General features: G+C 40.9%; 1 protein-coding gene across 1 annotated transcript in view; it reads right to left on the bottom strand.

The window, feature by feature from the left end:
• Positions 1–21,409, bottom strand: part of cep120 (centrosomal protein 120) — a 97,377-nt gene that overhangs the window by 22,472 nt on the left and 53,496 nt on the right. Inside the window, 5 exon segments of the mRNA XM_055633123.1 lie at positions 6,035–6,157; positions 14,108–14,269; positions 16,032–16,124; positions 19,134–19,223; positions 19,533–19,694. Coding sequence (XP_055489098.1) covers positions 6,035–6,157; positions 14,108–14,269; positions 16,032–16,124; positions 19,134–19,223; positions 19,533–19,694 — 630 coding nt within the window.

The raw sequence follows: 21,409 nt of genomic DNA, 5'->3' as shown, positions 1-21,409 counted from the left end.
CGAAACCTGGTCCCCAATGCAATATTCCACCACTCACCAATAGCCGACAACTGTGCTCGGACTGCTCATTTCGCCTTATGCACCCTCCGTCATTATTAAACTTTAAAAAAAAATGCATTTGCACTTGCTAGCTAGCAGAACTCAGTGTACTGTGACTTAAAAAAAATGTATTTGCACTTGCTAGAGCGAGCAGAACTCAGTGTACTTAGATAGCAACAATGTTGCGAGCAGGCCTACAATCCCATTGGGACGTCACAGCTGGGAAAAAGCAGTTATTTTTTCCAAGTTTCTGCACATTTGTGAACATTTTCATAAATAACTCGAGAAATAATGCAAGAAATTTTCAGGTGGTGATTTTTGACTTCACGGCATAAATCTCTCGGAATATGTAAAAATGTTACCATTAGTGCGTCGTGTTTTCGAAGAGATGGGAAACGCACACGAACATCATACACACACACACACACACACAAATACACACACGTCCAAGATCAGAGTTTTACAAGTATAATAGATAGACAATAGGTGCAGGAGTAGGCCATTTGGCCCTTCGAGCCAGCAGCGCCATTCAACGTGATCATGGCTGATCATCCACAATCAGTACGCCGTTCCTGCCTTATCCCCATATCCCCTGACTCCACTATCTTCAAGAGCCCTATCTAGTTCTCTCTTGAAAGTATCCAGAGAACAAGCCTCCACCGTCGTCTGAGGCAGAGAATTCCACACTCACAACTCTCTGTGTGAAAAAGCGTTTCCTCATCTCCATTCTACATGGCTTACTCCTTATTCTTAAATTGTGGCCCCTGGTTCTGGACTCCCCCAACATCAGGAACATGTTTCCTGCCTCTAGGGTGTCTAAACACTTAATAATCTTACATGTTTCAATAAGATTCCCTCTCATCCTTTTAAATTCCAGAGTATACAAGTCCAGCCACTCCATTCTCTCAGCATATGACATTCCCACCATCCCTGGAATTAACCTTGTAAACCTATGCTGCACTCCCTCAATAGCAAGAATGTCCTTCCTAAAATTTGGAGACCAAAACTGCACACAATACTCCAGGTGTGGTCTCACTAGGGTCCTGTACAACTGCAGAAAGACCTCATTGCTCCTATACTCAACTCCTCTTGTTATGAAGGCCAACATGCCATTTGCTTTCTTCACTACCTGCTGTACCTGCATGCTTACTTTCATTGACTGATGAACAAGGACCCCCCAGATCCCGTTGTACTTCCCCTTTTCCCAACTTGACACCATTTAGATAATAATCTGCCTTCCTTTTTTTGCTACCAAAGTGGATAACCTCATATTTATCCACATTAAACTGCATCTGCCAACTCACCCAACCTGTCCAAGTCACCCTGCATTCTCATAGCATCCTCCTCACAGTTCACACTGCCACCCAGCTTTGTGTTATCTGCAAATTTGCTAATGTTACTTTGAATCCCTTCATCTAAATTATTGATGTATATTGTAAATAGCTGCGGTCCCAGCACCGAGCCTTGCGGTACCCCACTAGTCACTGTCTGCCATTTTGAAAGTGACCCGTTAATCCCTACTCTTTGTTTCCTGTCTGCCAACCAATTTTCTATCCATGTCAGCACACTACCCCCAATACCATGTGCCCTAATTTTGCCCACTAATCTCCAATGTGGGATCTTATCAAATGCTTTCTGAAAGTCCAGGTACATTACATCCACTGGCTCTCCCTTGTCCATTTTCCTAGTTACATCCTCAAAAAATTCCAGAAGATTAGTCAAGCATGATTTCCCCTTTGTAAATCCATGCTAACTCGGACCGATCCTGTTACTGCTATCCAAACGTGCCGCTATTTCATTTTTAATGATTGACCCCAGCATCTTCCCCACCACCGATGTCAGGCTAACTGGTCTATAATTCCCTGTTTTCTCTCTCCTGCCTTTCTTAAAAAGTGGGATAACATTAGCTACCCTCCAATCCACAGGAACTGATCCTGAATCTATAGAACATTGGAAAATGATCACCAATGCATCCACGATTTCAAGAGCCACTTTCTTAAGTACTCTGGGATGCAGACCATCAGGTCATGGGGATTTATCAGCCTTCAGTCCCATCACTCTACCCAACACCATTTCCTGTCAAATGTGGATTTCCTTCATTTCCTCCGTCACCCTAGGTCCTCTGGCCACTGGTACATTCTGGAAGATTGTTTGTGTCCTCCTTAGTGAAGACGGATCCAAAGTACCTGTTCAATTCATTGCCAGTTCCCTATAATAAATTCACCCTTTTCAGTCTTCAAGGGTCCAACTTTACTTAACTAATTTAAGACCAAATTGTGCAGTTTTGCAGCAAAATGTCAGAAAACTGTTTTCAATTATCTACGAGGCAATCAAAGGGAGGCAATCAGCAATCTCTGCAGCCATCATTTCAATGGTCATACCATGTGTTTAATTCTTAGTGTAAAATTGAAGAAAAATGTAACCAATTAATGTAACCAAATGTAACCAATATAACCAACCAATATTAATTGATTGCTCTGGTATTTCGGAAACTGCATTTTTTTTTTCACTTTTCAATTTTCTCAATGGCAACATTTCCAAATGGACATGACAATAGCTAATGATAAACTAAACTGACCACTGTGCCATAAGTGTTTTTTTTAAACTTAATATGTTTTTCAATCAAAATAACAGGTCCATATTGTCTAAAATTTGAACAATTTGATCAATGTGTATCTGGAAAAGATATTAGGACCTGAAGAATTACTGTGCCCTACAATGCTGTCTGAATTCCTGTTCCTAGTCAGCATCTAACATCACAGATAGGTACTGCAAGTGCATGGCATACACAAATAACTGTTGCAAAAAGATACACAAAGGAATAACCCAACAGCAGCTAAAGAAAAAGATCAAAATGCATAGTCAAGGCTGAAGCAGGAAACAGTGGAAGGATTATTCATGGTTCTGGAAGAAATAAGACCGGAGCATAAAAGGCAGGGTCAGAAATAACATTTTTAAATGTGGAACTTTTGAGGGAATAAATATGCCATATCTTTCCATTACCTAGAATTCCACATTGTTTAAAAGCAAACATTTAACATGCTTTATTCTTTGAACATGCAAGATAATTTTTAAAAATATTCTAGACATTTCAAACAAGCATCAGATGCATCTAAAGTAAATAGAAATGCTCAACACGTCTGAGACAGCAAGAAGATTCTGAAACACAATATTCTGAAACTTCCCTGCTTATCCAAATGGAAATTTTACAATTCCCAGACTCATTATAAAATTGTAGCTGTTGAAAAGATAACAACATTGTCTGTTTAACCAACCTATTGTATAATTAATTCCAAGGAACATTTCAAAGGAAAACGATTTCACAATTATGTTTTATGCTGTGTTGGAAATAAAATAACTGAAATGAAGAAAAAGGAGGGGAAAGGGGGATGGGGCTTAGAAGTTAGTTCCTGAAAATTGGAGAATATAATGTTCAAAGCATTAGGTTCCAAGCTATCCAAGCAGAATGTTGGGTGCTGTCCCCACGTGGTCTCATGCTGGCAATAGCGGGCGGGAGGTAGTATAGTTCAGATAACAATGGGAGTCAGTGGATTTGTAATAGATGTTAGTTGATTGCCTGTCCCGTGATGGAGACAGAAAGACCAAGGAAGGTGAGAGAAGTGCCAGAGTCCGTGAATTTGAGGGCAGGGTGGAAGTTGATGGTAAAGTTATTGAAATTAATGAGACCAATTCCAAAAGACGTGGTCTATGTTTCTGGACCTATTACAAGTATGAGGTGCAATAGTAATCTAAAAAAAACAAATATATAAATAAGCGGAATCAGGACCTGGTAACGGGAGGTAAAATAACAAAAACAGACTTGGTTGGTAGTCCCCTTTCTGCGGAGTTTAATGTTATAATAGAGCGATTGTTTCTATTTTCTCTTTCTCTCTTTTCTAGGGTCTATTTTCTCACTTTACTTCCTTCTCTAACTTCTTTCCTAAGGGGCTTTCTTTTTCTTACACTCTTGCACTGCACGACTCTCTTGCACTTTCTTTACTTTCCTTACTTCTACCTTTTTCTTAAAGCTCAAAATTTTAAAAAAAATGAAGCGGTACTAAAAATGTATTAAGATATATGTGTTGTGTAGAATTGTAATTTACCGTACTTCTAATAAAAATTAAAAAAAAATAAATAAAAAAATAAAAAAAATTAAAAAAGAAATTAATGAGTCCTGCACTCAGCAGAGAGGCAGGCCCGACGCAGTTGTCAATGTAGTGAGAAAGAGTTGGGGATGGAGCCAGCGTTCGTTTGGAACAAAGATTGTTCAACGTAACCACCAAAAAGCGGGCATAGCTGGGACCCATGTGAGTTTACATGGTTACACCTTTCACTTGAAGAAAGTGGGAGAAATCAAGAGAAGTTGCACCAGGAGTGCTAATAGAAGGGAACTGATCAGGTCTCTGTTCAAGGAAGAACTGGAGGGCTTCAAGACTTTCCTGGTGGGGGGTGGAGATGTAAAATGATGGACATCCAGGTAACGATAAGGCAATAGAATCCTAGAAATTGAAAGTTATTGAAGAGTTGAAGGATATGTGAGGTGTCTTTGATGTAGGTCAGAAGGACTGCACAAGGGGGGATCGGATGGATTCAAGGTATTTGGAGAAGAGTTTTGGAGGTCAGGAGAAAGTAGCAGTGGGTCTGCCAGGGCAGGGGAACTATCAGGGTTGTGGAGGGGGGAAACCACCAGAGATGATGAGAGTGATAACAGCGTGGGAGATAATGATAGATGATGAGATTGATAGCAGCGTGGGACATAATGGCCTGGTGTTCGTCTGTGGGGTCATGGACAAGGGGTACATTCGAGATGTCCGAGAGCTGGTACCTGACCTCAGCACAGTAGAGGTCAACTACAAGGCACCTGCCTTGTTGACGGGTTTACTAACAATGCTGGGATTGTTGCTGAGTGAGGGGAGGGTTGTGCGTACAAATGGGGCAAGATTGGAGTGGAGAAGTCAAAACAGCTTATGTCGTGCCGGCACTTGGAAATAAAAAGGTACAGAGAGGGTAGAAGGCTGGCAAGCGGTGTCCATGAGGAGGAATGTTGGCGATGGGAGAAGGCACTGTCACAGCAACTATTTTTGAAAGGTCACTGTAGATTCCCCATCTTCAATCTAAAGAAGAATCACTATACTTACTTTCATTCCCATGAATATTATTGAAAATTAAGTTAATTTATACATTTCTAGGAACACAAAAATTATGCAGCATGCAAACATTCAAATATGTAATCACTTGCAGTTATTTTATCTAGTCCAGCTGACCAACGTGATATTCAGTGGATCAAGTTTATTTGATGGAACAGTCAAATTAAGCGTTCTAATGTTAAAAGATTGGATTGGTTTGTGATAACAGGCAGCTGGCAATTCCCAGACTTCATCCCACAATTAGTGGAATTGAACAGAGTGACGTACCATACCATTTGACTCTGACATTAGAGAAATTCATGGCTTACCCTCAAGCTGTACACAGGCCATTGCTGGGGTTTCTCACTTGAATGTGTTGGTGACTTTCATTAAAATGGTACGTGGTTTGGATTATGTATTCCTTTGCTGCTTAAAATGGTCTCCAATTAGAGAAAATGTAAAATGGTGAAAAAGACAATAAACAATAGGTGCAGGTGTAAGCCATTTGGCCCTTCAAGCCAGCACCACCATTCAATGTGATCATGGCTGGTCATGCAAAGGTCTTTGTGCATGAACTGTCATTTAGGACAACCTATGGACAAAACTTAAGTTTTCATTGATGATAGCTTAGTCACTGATCAACATTGCTTTGTGCAAGGCACGGTGCAAGGAGTTAGCTAGTTAACCTTAAAAGTTAGTTGCAATGTCAGGGTGAATGCGGAAAATGAATCTCTGATGTGGACCATGCTCATTGAGATGCATTCCATCATCATACTTACAAAAAAGTACAAGAATTTGGTTTTGTTATAAAATCATATGAAGTGAACGGAAATCTGAAAATATATTGTAGACATCAAATTTAATTCTACCTTTTCTAGAGTTAAAAGATTGATCTCTGATTGAAGTCGAATTTCAGGCTTGCTGCTCTGCTGCTCCTTGTACTGATGAAACTCCTTCTCAAGCAGTTTGTACTTCTGTTCTGCTTCATGGAGCTTTAGAGAGTTCATGGAAGTGAAAAAAAGACAAGAAACAAAGGAAGTCAGCTTATCCTTTAGATACTGAACAGATGCTCTAAAAATTCACATTCAAAATAAATGGACTTTTAACTCAACTAAAGTACATGCAGACAACAGCAAGAAATCTGAACACGGATCAAGCTCTGGTTTAAAAAATGAGTGAATAATGTCATTGTTTACATCCTGCTGACAGAGCAGGCGGCGATACAAAGCAGCGACATATAACGGGCTAATCCTCCCGTAGCAGATCATTATTTATCCATCTATTCAGTTAACACTTATCTGGTTGTTTATAAAGTACCACTTTAACATTTATATGGTCAGTATTTGATTGTTACTAAATCAAGCAGTCAAGCTAATAGACTGAAAACTTAACTTCCATGTGTCATTTTTCCAGGAAAATTAAAAATTGTTTTTCAGCCACAAATGAAGCAATAACAATGTATAAAAAAAATATTGATTGATTGTATGATCCTCAATGCCTCTGACCCAATAATCTACGCAACAAATTCCAGAAAGAAAACCTGCTTTTGAACTCTTGGCAATAAAAAACAAAATTGAAATTAATGCAGATTTGAGATAAAGTTTCCAGAAAACTATTAGCAATTGAATGCCTGAAATGTATCGGATTACAATCCAAGAGCAGTCTGAAAAATGCATCATGCTTAGCAGACAATCCCAACATGTAAAAACAGAACATTTTCAAAGAGTAATGCTGTTGGAAAGCAAACTCCTAATTATAGCAAGTTTATAGCAAGGTTGCATTTGCCAACCTCGAAATCCATATTTAGTTCCAATTAATTAGCAAGTTTAATGTTAAAAAAGTACTTGACGAACAGCTTGTAACTTTATGACTCAATGTCAAATTGCCAAAAAAGATTGGCAGTCAAGCTAATAAAATGCAACAAAGATGAAGTGGCTTTTAATTTTAACTCAAGTGTGTCCTACGTGAGTAACAAAAACTTAATTAAGTGAACCTCATGACTAATTTCTAATTATTCAATCTATCAAATAAAACCTATGAAATAGCAAAATACACATGAAAATAAAAGGCATCTGATGTGGTTGATAAATAATTGTGCAAGGCTTAAGATACAAAAAAAAAATTAAGAGCAATTATTAGTTGATTAGAATTTTATTTATCATCCCATCTGTTCCTCTTTGCACAGAAAAAGTTTGCTTGACAATTACAAAGGTACATTTATCACTTAGATTATTATTTGTTGAGTATAAACGGCTATTACCTCAAACAAAATTTTCAGTTAATATGAATTAATAAGTTTATTGGCTAAGTATTCACATACAAGGAATTTTCCTTAGTGCTCTGCCCGCAAGCGGCAAAATGACATAGTGACAGTTAGGAATGATACATAAAACATTAAACATAAACATAAAATTAGAGCACATGGTATTGAGGGTAGGTTGTTGACATGGATAGAAAATTGGTTGGCAGACCGGAAGCAAAGAGTAGGAGTGAACGGGTCCTTTTCAGAATGGCAGGCTGTGGCAAATGGAGTGCCGCAAGGCTCGGTGTTGGGGCTGCAACTGTTCACCATATATATTAATGATTTGGAAGAGGGAATTAGGAGCAACACTAGCAAGTTTGTGGATGACACAAAGCTGGGTGGCAGTGTGAACTGTGAAGAGGATGTTAGGAGGTTGCAGGGTGACCTAGTAGGTTGAGTGAGTGGACAGATGCGTGGCAGATGCAGTATAATATAGATAAATCTGAGGTTATCCACTTTGGAGGCAAAAACAAGGGGGGTGATTATTATCTCAATGGGGTTAGGTTGGGTAAGGGGGAGGTGCAGCGAGACCTGGGCGGCTTGTACACCGGTCACTGAAAGTTGGCTTACAGTTACAGCAGGCAGTGAAGAAAGCTAATGGAATGTTGGCCTTCATAACAAGAGGATTTTAGTATAGGAGTAAAGAGTTCTTCTGCAGTTGTATAGGGCTCTGGTGAGACTACATCTAGAGTATTGTGTACAGTTTTCGTCTCCTAATTTGAGGAAGGACATCCTTGTGATTGAAGCAGTGCAGCGTAGGTTCACGAGATTGATCCCTGGGATGGCGGGGCTGTCATATGAGGAAAGATTGAAAAGACTAGGCTTGTATTTGCTGGAGTTTAGAAGGATTGGGGGGGATCTTATAGAAACATATAAAATTATTAAAGGACTGGACAAGCTAGATGCAGGTTAAATGTTCCCAATGTTGGGCGAGTCCAGAGCCAGGGGCCACAGTCTTAGAATAAAGGGGAGGTCATTTAAGACTGAGGTGAGAAAAAGCTTTTTCACCCAGAGAGTTGTGAATTTATGGAATTCCCTGCCATAGAGGGCAGTGGAGGCCAAGTCACTGGATGGATTTAAGAGAGAGGTAGATAGAGCTCTAGGGGCTAGTGGAGTAAAGGAATATGGGGAGAAGGCAGGCACGGGTTATTGATAGGGGACGATCAGCCATGATCACAATGAATGGCGATGCTGGCTCGAAGGGCCAAATGGCCTCCTTCTGCACCTATTTTCTATGTTTCTATGATAAATATTATTTTCATCCCACCCTTAGGCATGAGAACCCTTTTGCTCTTCAAATTATTACATGGGATTTTAAACCAATGAGCTTTGACAGAAAACGATTAGCGTAAAAGGCTGCTTGATGGTCAAAATTGACCTGATGACCCAATGAGCTTGTTTCCATGCTGTAATGCGACATAATTCCCCCCAAACTGAGAATCAAGACAATTGAATACCACACTGAACTATCAATTTAAACTATGGGCTTCAATCACGGGGTGGGACTGGAAGATCCTACTCTTCTGAGTGGCAAGGATGATTTCTTTGTACAGGCTGAGGCCCAATATAAATTAGGCGTTAGTCATTTAGAAACATAGAGATTAGGTGCAGGAGTAGGCCATTCGGCCCTTCGAGCCATTAGTCATTAAGTAAACTCCAAGTTTGATTGGTGACTTCAGAGATTCAGGTTCTTGATTAGTACAGATGTCAGGGGTTATGGGGAGAAGGCAGGACAATGGCGTTGAGAGAGAAAGATAGGTCAGCCATGATTGAATGGTGGAGTAAACTTGATGGGCTGAATGGCTTAATTCTGTTCCTTGAACCTGAACTCAGTCAAGGACAAAATGATGAATGCTACTTTACATTTTAAGCAGTAAACATTTCCATGAATAGACACTGATGATGAGAAAACCTTAGGAATTATCTGACAATGGACATGTGAAAACAGGCATTGACATCAAGCTGCAGGTCAAGTGAACAAAACCTTTGTGTTGGAATGACTTAACTCACGTACAGTGATTAAGACCCAAAGACTTTTATTAGCAATACAGCATAGGTAACTTCACTTAACATACTACTCAAGACTATGGAAGAGAGGGAAAAGTGCTTACTATTAAACCAGTGGGCGGAGCCACAGTATAACTCATAGCATGAGTGACACTGATCTACATCCTCCCTCTTAAAGAATTAAATGTCAATTAAAAAAAACCATTGACTAAGTAAGGCATAAATAGCAATTGATAAGAGGCTGGAGGAAAATCAAACGTAGCCCGGGTACTTCACGGTGAGCTTGCAAACATGACCAGCACGTGTGCGACAAAAAACAATTCAGTTTTTCGCCACCAGGGAGAGTCGGTGGTTGTAATTGGTGGTGGAGATTGAAACGGCATTCCCGGTGAGGGGACATTGGCACAGGCCGAGGAAGCATCGCCATTGGCAGAGTAGTCGTTTTAGAATTAGGTTGTTGTACTGGTACAACTGGACCGAAGCCGCTGGACGTGGACAGAAGTACACTTGTACTTCCGATGCCGCTGGACGTGGACAGAAGTACACTTGTACGGTCCGGATAATACGGAAGTGGAGCCGGCTTATTCACAGGCAGGATATGTTGTCTGTTAGGTTTGTAGGTGCCGCCATCAGCATTGACTAAATATGAGCGTGGCGCAGACACAATTCCAGAAATTACACTGATACAGCCATGACCTTTGTCAGTTTGCAAACAAAATACCTTGGCTAATGGAGGCAGCGGTCTGCTTGTTTTGTCATACCACTGTTTTTGAATGTCACGCTTTGGTTGCAGCCTGAACTGGACTTCTGATGGTGGGACCACCTGCGGGATTAATGCCTGATCTGCAACAGGCAACGTGGCTCGGGACTGCCTTAACAATAAACGTTGAGCAGGTGAACCCAAGATGGGGTCGCGGGAGATGTTACGTGGGTTGAGCAGGTCCAGGTACACATCGGAATTAGCTCTGTGGGATCATTCCATTAGCTGTTTTTCAATCTTGACAGATCGTTCAGCAAAGTCCATTCGACTGAGGATATTCAGGGCTGCTGGAGATGAGGCAAAAACCCCGGCGTGCAGCACTCTTTTGAAGTGCTGGCTGGTAAATTGACTGCCGTTATCAGATAGCTTTATGCAAAGAGCTCCGTGGTCTGCAAAATGGCGAGCGAGTTTTAGAACCACCCCATGAGAAGTGGGGCTACTAAGAAGATTGGTGTCAAACTAGCCGGAATACTAGTCGACAAGTACCAAGTACTGCTTGCCATGCCACTCAAATATGTCAGTTGCCACTGTAGACCACAGGAGGGCATGAGCCGGGTGTGAGAGAGGTGGTTGCTTTTGTTGCTAAGGTGCTAAGCTGTTACACTGCAGAGGATGCCACATTCTCTAGAATGTATTCAGCCATACCAGGCCAGTAAAACATGTTTTTCGCTCATAGGACAGTTGATTCGGCGTCTGGGTGCTCTGCATGGACAGCGTTAAAATACTTGCAGTATAGCGAAGCAGGGACTACAGCCTTCTGGCCTTTTACAATAATACCATCTTGTCGTACTAACTCATCACGGACGGCAACGAAAGGCCGAGCTGGCAGCGGTACATTGTAATGCTTGTCTGGCCAGCCGCGCTTAATGACGGAAGCGAGCAACCGTAAGGTACTGTCAGCAGCAGTGTGTGCAACCAGGCCTTCCACAAAGGACGAGGGAATAAAAGGCTTCATTATTATAAAGCCTGCATCAGCGAAGGCAGAACCTCGCAGGTCTTTCGGGGTGCATGCGAGAGAGTGTCAGTCAGGTGCATATCCTTACCACGTGTATTGGTCAGAACAATGTCATACTTTTGAAGTTGCAGCAACATCCGTTGAAGGCATCCTGGAGAGGCATGAATCGGCTTGTTAAAGATGCTGACCAGGGGTTTCAATCGTGACCGTATGTCCGAAAATAAAGTAATTAAATTTCTTGCAGGCGAAAACGACTGCTAGCAGCTCCTTTTACATTTGGGCGTAGCGTTGTTCTGTGTCAGTCATGGTCCGCGAGGCATAGGCGACAGGCTTGCTGCCGCTACCGTCATCTTGAAGACATGCTGCGCCTAGTCCATGTTGTGAAGCGTCACGTCAGTGTGACCGGTCATTTAGGATCAAAATAAGCGAGAGTAGGAGAGGTAGGCGGCGCGACTCTCGTCAGCAGCGGCCTCTGCAGCCCGTCTGCGTTTTTATTATTTTTTGTCTATGTTTTTATGTAGTTTTTGTTATTTTTGTTGGGGTGTGTGTGTGGGGGGGTGGGGGTGGGGTGGGATGGAGGGGGTAACTTTTAAATCTCCTCCACTGAGACCCGACCTTTTCTTTGTCGGGTCTCCGTTGTCGTTGGGGCTGCAACGAGGAGCGGCATCCAACAGGAAGACCGGGGGCTCCGGTGCCGACTACTCACCTCACCGTCGCGCAGCTGGCTGAGTCCAGAGCGGGTGGAGCGGTGGTGGAGCGCTGCTGCTGCTGCGGCCCGACCTCCAGAGATTCGGAGGCTGCAACTGCGGGTCTGGCGGACGGCGGCACCGGGAGCCCGCGGGTCCCTGGAGGGGAGACCGCTTTTCAGGGATCGCGCTACGGCGACTTCTCCCGCCCGAGTTGCGGGGTCGAAGAGCTCCTGGAGCGGGGCCTCACAGCACCGCCCCGCGCGGCTTGGAATGGCCGCGGGACTCTGCGAGCGCACGCCGGGGGCTCTAACATCAAGACCCGGTGTGCGACCTTGCATCACCCGGCGTGGCTTTAATGGGCGCGGGACAATCGCCATCGCCAGCCGGGGGCTTTGACTTTGACTCTGACATCCGGGGGCGGGGGAAGAGTACAGTGGAGAGATAAGTTTTTTTGGCCTTCCATCACAGCGATGTGATGGATGTTTATGTAAATTATGTTGTGTCTTGGGTCTATTTGTTTGTAATGTATGGCTGCAGAAACGTCATTTCGTTTGGACCTCAAGGGGTCCAAATGACAAATAAATTGAATCTTGAATCTTGAACAAGACATTTGCTGCTTAAGAGTGTCGAACGCCCTCTGCTATTGCTCGCACCAGGCCCAAACAGTGTCTTTGTGGGTAAGCTGGCGCAGTGTTTGGCTGATATTTCACTGAAGTTTGGAATAAATTTACTCAGGTAGTTAACCATGCCAAGGAATCTGTGCAGTCTAAGCACATCATGGGTGCTGGTAGCTCGTTGATTGCACTGTTTTTTGTCGGATCAGCAGTTGTATCATTAATGAAGATAAGTGAGCCAGTATCTTCAGCATGCCCATGCCATAACACCCCCACCACTGTGTTTCACAGATGAGGTGGTATGCTTTGGATCTTGGGCAGTTCCTTCTCTCCTCCATACTTTGCTCTTGCTATCACTCTGATATAAGTGAATCTTCCTCTCATCTGTCCACTTTCCTATTTATGCGGCTAACCAGTGGTTTGCCTCTTGCAGTGTAGCCTCTGTATTTCTGTTCATTAAGTCTTCTGCGGACTGTGGCCATTGACAAATCCACATCTGACTCCTGAAGCGTATTTAGGATCTGTCAGACAGGTGTTTGTGGATTTTTATTCTTGTTTCTCAGTTTTATTCTTGTTCCTCAGTCTCATAATGGTTTCTTTGACTTTCATTGGCACAACTTTGGGCCTCATGTTGATAAACTGCAATAAAAGTTTCCAAAGGTGATGGAAAGACAAGGTGCTGAGATCTCTCTTATACCTGCATTAAGGAGACAATTAAACACACCTGAGAAATTACAAGCACCTGTGAAGCCATGTGTCCCAAATATTATGGTGCCCTGAAATGGGGGGACTATGTATAAACACAGCTGTAATTTCTGCATGGTGAAACCAATCTGTATAAAAATGGCCTTAATGACCGAGATGAGAAAAATATTTTTCACACAGAGTGGTGAATCTCTGGAATTCTCTGCCACAGAAGGTGGTTGAGGCCAGCTCATTGGCTATATTTAAGAGGGAGTTAGATGTGGCCATTGTGGCTAAAGGGATCAGGGGGTATGGAGAGAAGGCAGGTACAGGATACTGAGTTGGATGATCAGCCATGATCATATTGAATGGCGGTGCAGGCTCGAAGGACCGAATAGCCTACTCCTGAACCTATTTTCTATGTTTTTATCTATGTTTAATAAAATCTGACAATGTGGGTTTTAACCACATGTGATGTTTTCTATTACAAATCTCAAATTGTGGAGTACAGATGCAAATAAATAAATGATGGGCCTTTGTCTCAAATATTATGAAGAACACTGTAGCTCAGAAATTGTGGGATTATTGTCAAACAGCAGTCTTGGAGAACTTAAAGATCAGAAGTACAATGAAATGTGGTCAGTAAACTGCATTCTGGAAATCAGATGTAGAAGTGAAAAGGCATCTATTAAGAATTCAGATGTGGATCCCTGATGCTATGATCTGATAAATAACAAGACAAATTGAATGTAAACAAAATGAAAATTTCCAGAAATACTGTATCCTAGGATTACTACTGTCAAAGACAGAGATAAGACAAAATTAAAATGTTGTGCTTAACAAGAAAGCTGGATGAACATAATAAAGAACCTTCACACCATTAGACCATTAAGACTTCATTTTGCCTTTGTTTATTATTTATTTTCCTTACTTGCTGCTGCAAACGCAACTTATCGTCTTGCAACTGATTGAACTTCAACCTTTCCAATTCCACCTGATGGGTAGCATCTGTAGTGGAGCGTCGTGTGGTGTCTTGCATTTCGCGCAACTTCCGATCGTGATCATCTTGTAATTCTTTCCGCAGTCTCTGCAGCTTTACACGGAATAATGTCAAGAGTTTACTTTGAAATGTTGCCCTGATAGAATAGTTATAATATGCAGTATGTTTACACATTCCCAAATAGATAAATAATCTTCAAAAACTGCAAATTCCAATCACAGATTCCAAACAAAGATTCTTATTCTTCCTCCCTCTCACAAAACAAACACGAGGAAGCCGCAGAACAGCTGGAAATTCAACTCAAAACTGCATTTTCAGTTCAAATACTGAAATAAAAATACAAAAGGCTGGATATATTTAGGTCACGTTGCATCTGTAGAGAAACAAAAGTCTGTCATCACAACAGTTTACTTGGGTTTTTCTTTCAGATTTCCAGAATCTGCAATATTTTGCTAGTTCTGTCATTGAATGCCAACAAAACAAATGTTTATGAAACCAAAAACCTTGAAAACTAAAAATATCCAAATGGTTTTCTTTATCAACTTGATCATCAAGAAATGGTTAATTAATTCTCATTGATTCTATACCTATTAATGACGGAGTGAATTTACAAGTGGTTAGAATGACAGAAAAACAAAGATTTGGAGGGTTGTGAAACTGTACGAGTTGACAGTTTCAATAACTCCTAAGTAGAGACTCAGTGACAATTCCCAAACTGTTCATTGACAAGAGCACAGGGCAAAGTTTCAATGGATTCAAACGGCATCCTAGCTCAAACTGATTGCAGATATTGTTGGAGAGAGGTCTGAAGAAGGGTCTCGACCCGAAACGTCACCCGTTTCTTCTCAACAGAGATGCTGCCTTCCCCAGCTTATTGTGTTTTTGGATATTGTTGGGTCGCAGTTATTAATTCCTTCACAAGTTCTAATGGCCACTCTCCTACATTCTGCTCTGCACTGACAACATCTACAATTAATTTTAGGTGCAGGTCTTATACTGAGAGGTTGAGGAGGCAGACAAGTGACCTAGCCCCAAACTCTTCAGGTTTGCTCTACCCATCTCTAATCAAAACCGAGTGTGACTATTACTCAATTATCTGGTAAGCCCAAGAAATGCAGCATTCAGAAATTCCAATATCCAGAAGGGAGCAGTTCATTTCATTAGTGCCCTTACATAAGCTTCAATCCCTTTCACGATACATTAGATTACAGCAACTCACTACCGGATTACAGCAGCAAATTCCACTATGTCGTTTTTAAATTACTTGAGTTCATAAGCAGCAACACCACTGGAACAAAAGATTCATACGATGCATCTTGTTGACCTAGGCATATATTGCTCTTCCTTCTTGCTAGGCAAATATACAGAAGACCCCCACCTACTATCAACAAGGCCTTTTTTATAGGAGAAAAGGAAATATAGAATAAATCTAATTTTAATGTCACTATAATTCCCTACAACAGTAACCTTCTTGCTCCCAAGATATCAAATTTCAAAATAAAACTGCACATATAATTGGTCCACCATGATCATAATAGAGCTAGTGGAAGACAAGGACACATCGCCAGGCCGACCCCTGCAACTCTGACATGGTGCTGCCGTCAGGATAATGGACCTTGATGGACATTAAGACTAACACTATTTTTAAATTAGCGAACTTGAAGGGTACAAGATGGTGCCTAAATCATGGTTTTAGGCGCCTGCACCATAATGCATACTGTAGGATTGTCACTGAACTGTATGGAAAAATAAAGAATTTCACTACTTACGTACATGTGACAATAAAGCGGCATTTACTCATAGAAAGGCTTTAATCAAGTTCAGTAGTGCAGAAAATAAATTTAAATACAATTACCTCTATTTCACCATTACCAAGGTGGCGCTCTCTTTCTTCCAAATCTGCCAAAGTTTTTTGTAGTTGTTCCTCCAGTGCAGCATATTCAACCACCTGTCATCATGAAGATATGCAGATGTAGAAATCCTTTCCAATAGCAAATATAATCCACAAAACACATTGCAATACGCCTTTCTAAAAAATGAATTTTATTAATGTAATTATTTTAATTATGAAATGTCCATGCTTGTCATTATTTATTTACAGAATGTGTTTCACACTGATAACACATGTTTATTGACCATCTCCAATAGTCCTTATGTAGCAGTGATTTGCCTTCTGCAACCACACCATCCTGGTAATGTTATTCCCTGCTTTATGGTTACGGTTTCCAAGATTTAGACCCAGCGTTGATGAAGTAACAGTGATAGATTTATACATTAGGATAGCTTTTAAACCTCACTAAAAAACTGTACCTGGCAGTGTTCCCATGTATCTACTGTCCTTGCATTCCATGGTGGTAACGTCATGGAGTTGGAAGGTGTTCTCAGAGTAACCAAGGCAAGTAACTATAGAATATTTTGTTAATTGTGAATAATTAAGTCACAATCCATGTTTATGGCGGTGGATAGGATGTCAGGTCTGTGCGGATGGTGTCATGGTTCACAATTTCTAATGGAGCTGCATTTACCTGGGCAGCTGGCGAATAGTCCATCACATTCCTGGCTTGAACCGTGCACTTTGAGGAAATGCTTTAAAGGTGGGAAGTTGCACACCAATCACTGTAAGATAACACTTATTGATCTGCTTTTGCAGTCACCACCTTTTTATTGCTAATCCAGATATGTCAAGAGTATGGAAACAGGCTTTTCATCCCACTAACTATAAACTCACTATCAAGCACTCCTTTGCACCAATTACATTCTATTCTTCACACATTCCCATTAACGTTCCCTGGATTCTAAAACTTACCATCATGCATATGGGGCAATTTATCGTAGACCATTAACCTACCAACATGTATTCCGAGACGAAACCAAAATAGCCTGAAGAAATCCATGCGCTCAGAGGAAAATATAAATATAACTGCGAGGTGGCAGCAAGGCTGAGCAAGTCTACTAGTTCTAATATCTTGAGCTGGACAAGTGAATATCTCCACTCAGATGTTGATGTTGCAGTTCTTGACAATCAACGGCATTATCAATAACATGGCTACATGGTTAAGGTTTCCCTTTTGGACATTACCCTGATGAACTCATACAGCAATGTCTATACGACCACCCAGCATAGTTCCTAATTCATAGTGCATTAAATACGTTTTATTCACCTGCTGCTGTTGAGAATACAGTGCCCTCCATAATGTTTGGGGCAAAAACCCGTCATTTATTTATTTGCGCCTGTACTCCACAATTTAAAGTTGCACATTGTCAGATTTTATTATAGGCCATTTTTATACATTTTGGGTTCACCATGTTGAAATTACAGCTGTGTTTATACATAGCCCCCCATTTCAGGGCACCATAATGTTCGGGGCACATGGCATCACAGGTGTTTGTAATTGCTCAGGTGTGTTTAATTGCCTCCTTAATGCAGGTATAAGAGAGCTCTCAGCACCTAGTCTTTCCTCCAGTCTTTCCATCACCTTTGGAAACTTTTAGTACTGTTTATCAACATGAGGACCAAAGTTATCCCAATGAAAGTCAAATAAGCCATTATGAGACTGAGAAACAGGAATAAAGCTGTTCGAGACATCAGCCAAACATTAGGCTTACCAAAATCAACTGTTTGGAACATCATTAAGGAGAAAGAGAGCACTGGTGAGCTTACTAATCGCAAAGGGACTGGCAGGCCAGGAAGACCTCCACAGCTGATGACAGAAGAATTCTCTCTATAAGAAAAATCCTCAAACACCTGTCCGACAGATCAGAAACACTCTTCAGGTCAGGTGTGGATTTGGTAATAACCCGTCAGCAGAAGACTTCATGAACAGGAATACAGAGGCTACACTGCAAGATGCAAACCAATGGTTAGCGGCAAAAATAGGATGCCGGGTTACAGTTTGCTAAGAAGTACTTAAAAGAGATCTTGTGGACAAATGAGACGAAGATTAACATATCAGAGTGATGACAAGAGCAATGTATGGAGGAGAGAAATAACTGCCCAAGATCCAAAGCATACAACCACATCTGTGAAACACAGTGGTGGAGATGTTATGGCCTGGGCATATATGACTGCTGAAGGTACTGGCTCACTTATCGTCATTGATGATACAACTGCTGATGGTAGCAGCATAGTTAATTCTGAAGTGTATAGACACATCCTATCTGCTTGGTCAAAACTCATTGGCCGGCGGTTCATTCTACAGCAAGACAATGATCCCAAACATACTGCTAAAGCAACAAAGGAGTTTTTAAAAGGTAAGAAATGGTCAATTCTTGAGTGGCCAAGTGAACCCAATTGACCATGCCTTTTATATGCTGAAGAGAAAACTGAAGGGGACTTGCCCCCAAAACAAGCACAAGCTAAAGATGGCTGCAATACAGGCCAGGCAGAGCATCACCAGAGAAGACACCCAGCAACTGGTGATGTCCATGAATCGCAGACTTCAAGCAGTCATTGCAAGCAAAGGATATGCAACAAAATACTAAACATGACTACTTTCATTTACATGACGTTGCTGTGTCCTAAACATTATGGTGCCCTGAAATGGGGGGGACTATGTATAAACACTGCTGTGATTTCTACATGTTGAAACCAAAATGTATAAATCTGACAATGTACACTTTAATCACATGTGATGTTTTCTATTACAAATCTCAAATTGTGGATTATAGAGGCAAATAAATAAATGATGGGTCTTTGTCCCAAACATTATGGAGGGCACTGTAAGTGGAAAATGAATACCACACCTCTTCACAATTGCTACCACCAGCATTCCTTTGCATAAGCCATTCAAGTTAGGTTGGGAAAGCAACTGGTTATAAAACACAGTATTCTTGTAATGTTGGTTAACATTGACAGTAAAATTGTACCAAACCTTTAAAACTATGAAAATGCAGATCAGTGCAAGGAACCAGAATAAAACGACTTTGCCACCACACAACTCTCTCCTCCCTTCCTTACCTTTTTCTTCACAAGAGCTTCCCTCTCTCGGTCTCTCCTCTTCCATTCATCACCAAGGGTCTGCATATGTGCCAGCTCTTTTTGTTTCAACTATGGGTTAAAAAAACAATACGTCTCATTCACAAAAAATGTAGTATTTATACTATAACTATAAATTTAAAAAATGTATTTTGTTCAGAAAAACCATTTAAGCAATTAATCACAAGGACTAAAAAGTAAAAGGACTCCAAAATATTTAACTTTTCTATATTGCAAACATATTTAATTAAAAAAAAACATGAACTGAATTATATATATATATTTTGATGCGATGAAATTATTTTCAGAACAATTTAAGTATACTTTGAACAGAAAGCCAGTTGCCCTTTAATAATTACTTTGATGCAGAAAAGCATTTACCTGGTTCTCAAACAAGTTTTCTTGCATTTCTTTCCATATTTCCAACTCAAAGGCCGCTTTATATTCCATTGTCTCACGTGGTTCAGTATCAGCGACTAACTCCGAAGCCTGAACTGGCTTAGTTGGAAGATCAGATGGTTGTTGTAGTCCAATATTTGCGCTCTAATGTTAAACAGATATTCACCAAATTAACACAGAAAATGTCTGCTCTAAGCAGATCATGATTTACCCATAAGTAGTAGTAGGTCATTCTGAACAATTCTTCTATTCCAGTGCAGCCACTCTGCATCTCAATTTATTAAATCAGGCTTGTTCATTTATTGATTTAAAAAAAAATCTCACCCTTGGAACCACAATTATTTTAGTATTTTTGAGAAATTACAAATTTCTGAAACATTTGAAATGGAAAAACATTCTTCCAGATTTCGATCTTAAATACACAATTCCTCAATTCAGATGCCTGGCCTGCCAAGTAGAATCCAGCCCTGGTTTTTTGTGTCAATATTCCATCATTTTGTTTTGAATTTTAGCAGTTGGAATCCACCACCACCTGGTTATCTACCCAAACTATCCTTTTCAAAAAGCTTTGTAATCCACTTAACACTGAACTGAAACAACACTGTTAATACAGCTTTGCATTAACTGATGCAATAAACATTGTTAAACAATGTAACATCAGTTTCTATTCATTGCCATAGATGTTCTTGCAAAACCTAAGAATATGCCATATGCCTATTAATAATTTTCTTCTACAGGGAAGTAATGATAAGTGAGACGGGCCCTATTTCTTAAATTTAAATAAATAAATTAAATAAACACCCTTATTCCAAAATGTGAATTACTCAAAAGGTAAGAAGAATCTTTAAACCAACTTTAGAATCTAGTGCATATTCAAAGTCTAAATTATATTGATGATAAGTCAATGGTCTTCATAATTCCTTTAAGATTTCCCTTTATTTACTTTGTGCCACATTTGACTCGAGTCATTGATTAAGACCTTCCTTCCCATTCAAATTTCCTTATCACATTTTTGTGTCAAAACTAATTTGGAACAGAGAGCACAAAACACCGATGGTGATGTTCCGTCGCAGTGATTTGATCCTTACCCCAAAGACAAAAAACCCTCACATTTCAGAGGGGTTGCATTCCGAGAAAAGTATTCTTCGCACAATTTTCTGTAATGCAGAATCCTTTTCCTATTTAATGCGAAGTTATAAGCAGATGTGTTTCTTTAGGATGTTTTTCTCTCATATTAAGTTATGTTACAGTTGTACAAGACAATGGTGAGGCCGTATCTGGAGAACAGTGTTAGGTTTCCCTCACCCTGCTCTAGGAAGGATGTAATTCAACTTGAAAGAGTGCAGAGTTGTTTTATGAGGATGTGGCCAGGACTCAACAGCCTGAGCCAGAGGAAAAAGACGGGCAGGCTGGGACTTTATTCCTTGGATCGCAGGCCGAGGAGTGATCTTTGAAGTATAAAATCGTGAGGGTAATAGAGAGGGTGAATGTACTGCCTTACCTAGGCTAGGCAAGAGGGGCAAGATGTAATAGGAACTCGAGGAGAAGCTTTTTCCACTCAGATGATGGTAGATATATGAAATGAGCTACCAGAGAGGTGGTTGATGCATGTATCATAACAGCATTTACAGGACACTTGGACAGGTACATGGATAGGAAATGTTTGGAGAGATTTGAGCCAAACAGGCAAATGAGACTATCTAAGATGCGGCATCACCTACAAAGCCCGCCACCATCTGGCCCCCCCATATCTCACTGACCTCCTCTCCCCCTACCAACCCTCACGGTCCCTCAGATCCACATCAGCCGGTCTCCTCTCCATCCACAAGTCCAACCTCTGCAGTTTTGGGGACAGAGCC

This window comes from Leucoraja erinacea, chromosome 3 (genome assembly GCF_028641065.1).
Source record: "Leucoraja erinacea ecotype New England chromosome 3, Leri_hhj_1, whole genome shotgun sequence".
Lineage (NCBI taxonomy): Eukaryota > Metazoa > Chordata > Chondrichthyes > Rajiformes > Rajidae > Leucoraja > Leucoraja erinaceus.
The sequence above is the reverse complement of the archived record's forward strand: the minus strand, read 5'-3'. Positions and strand labels throughout refer to the sequence as shown.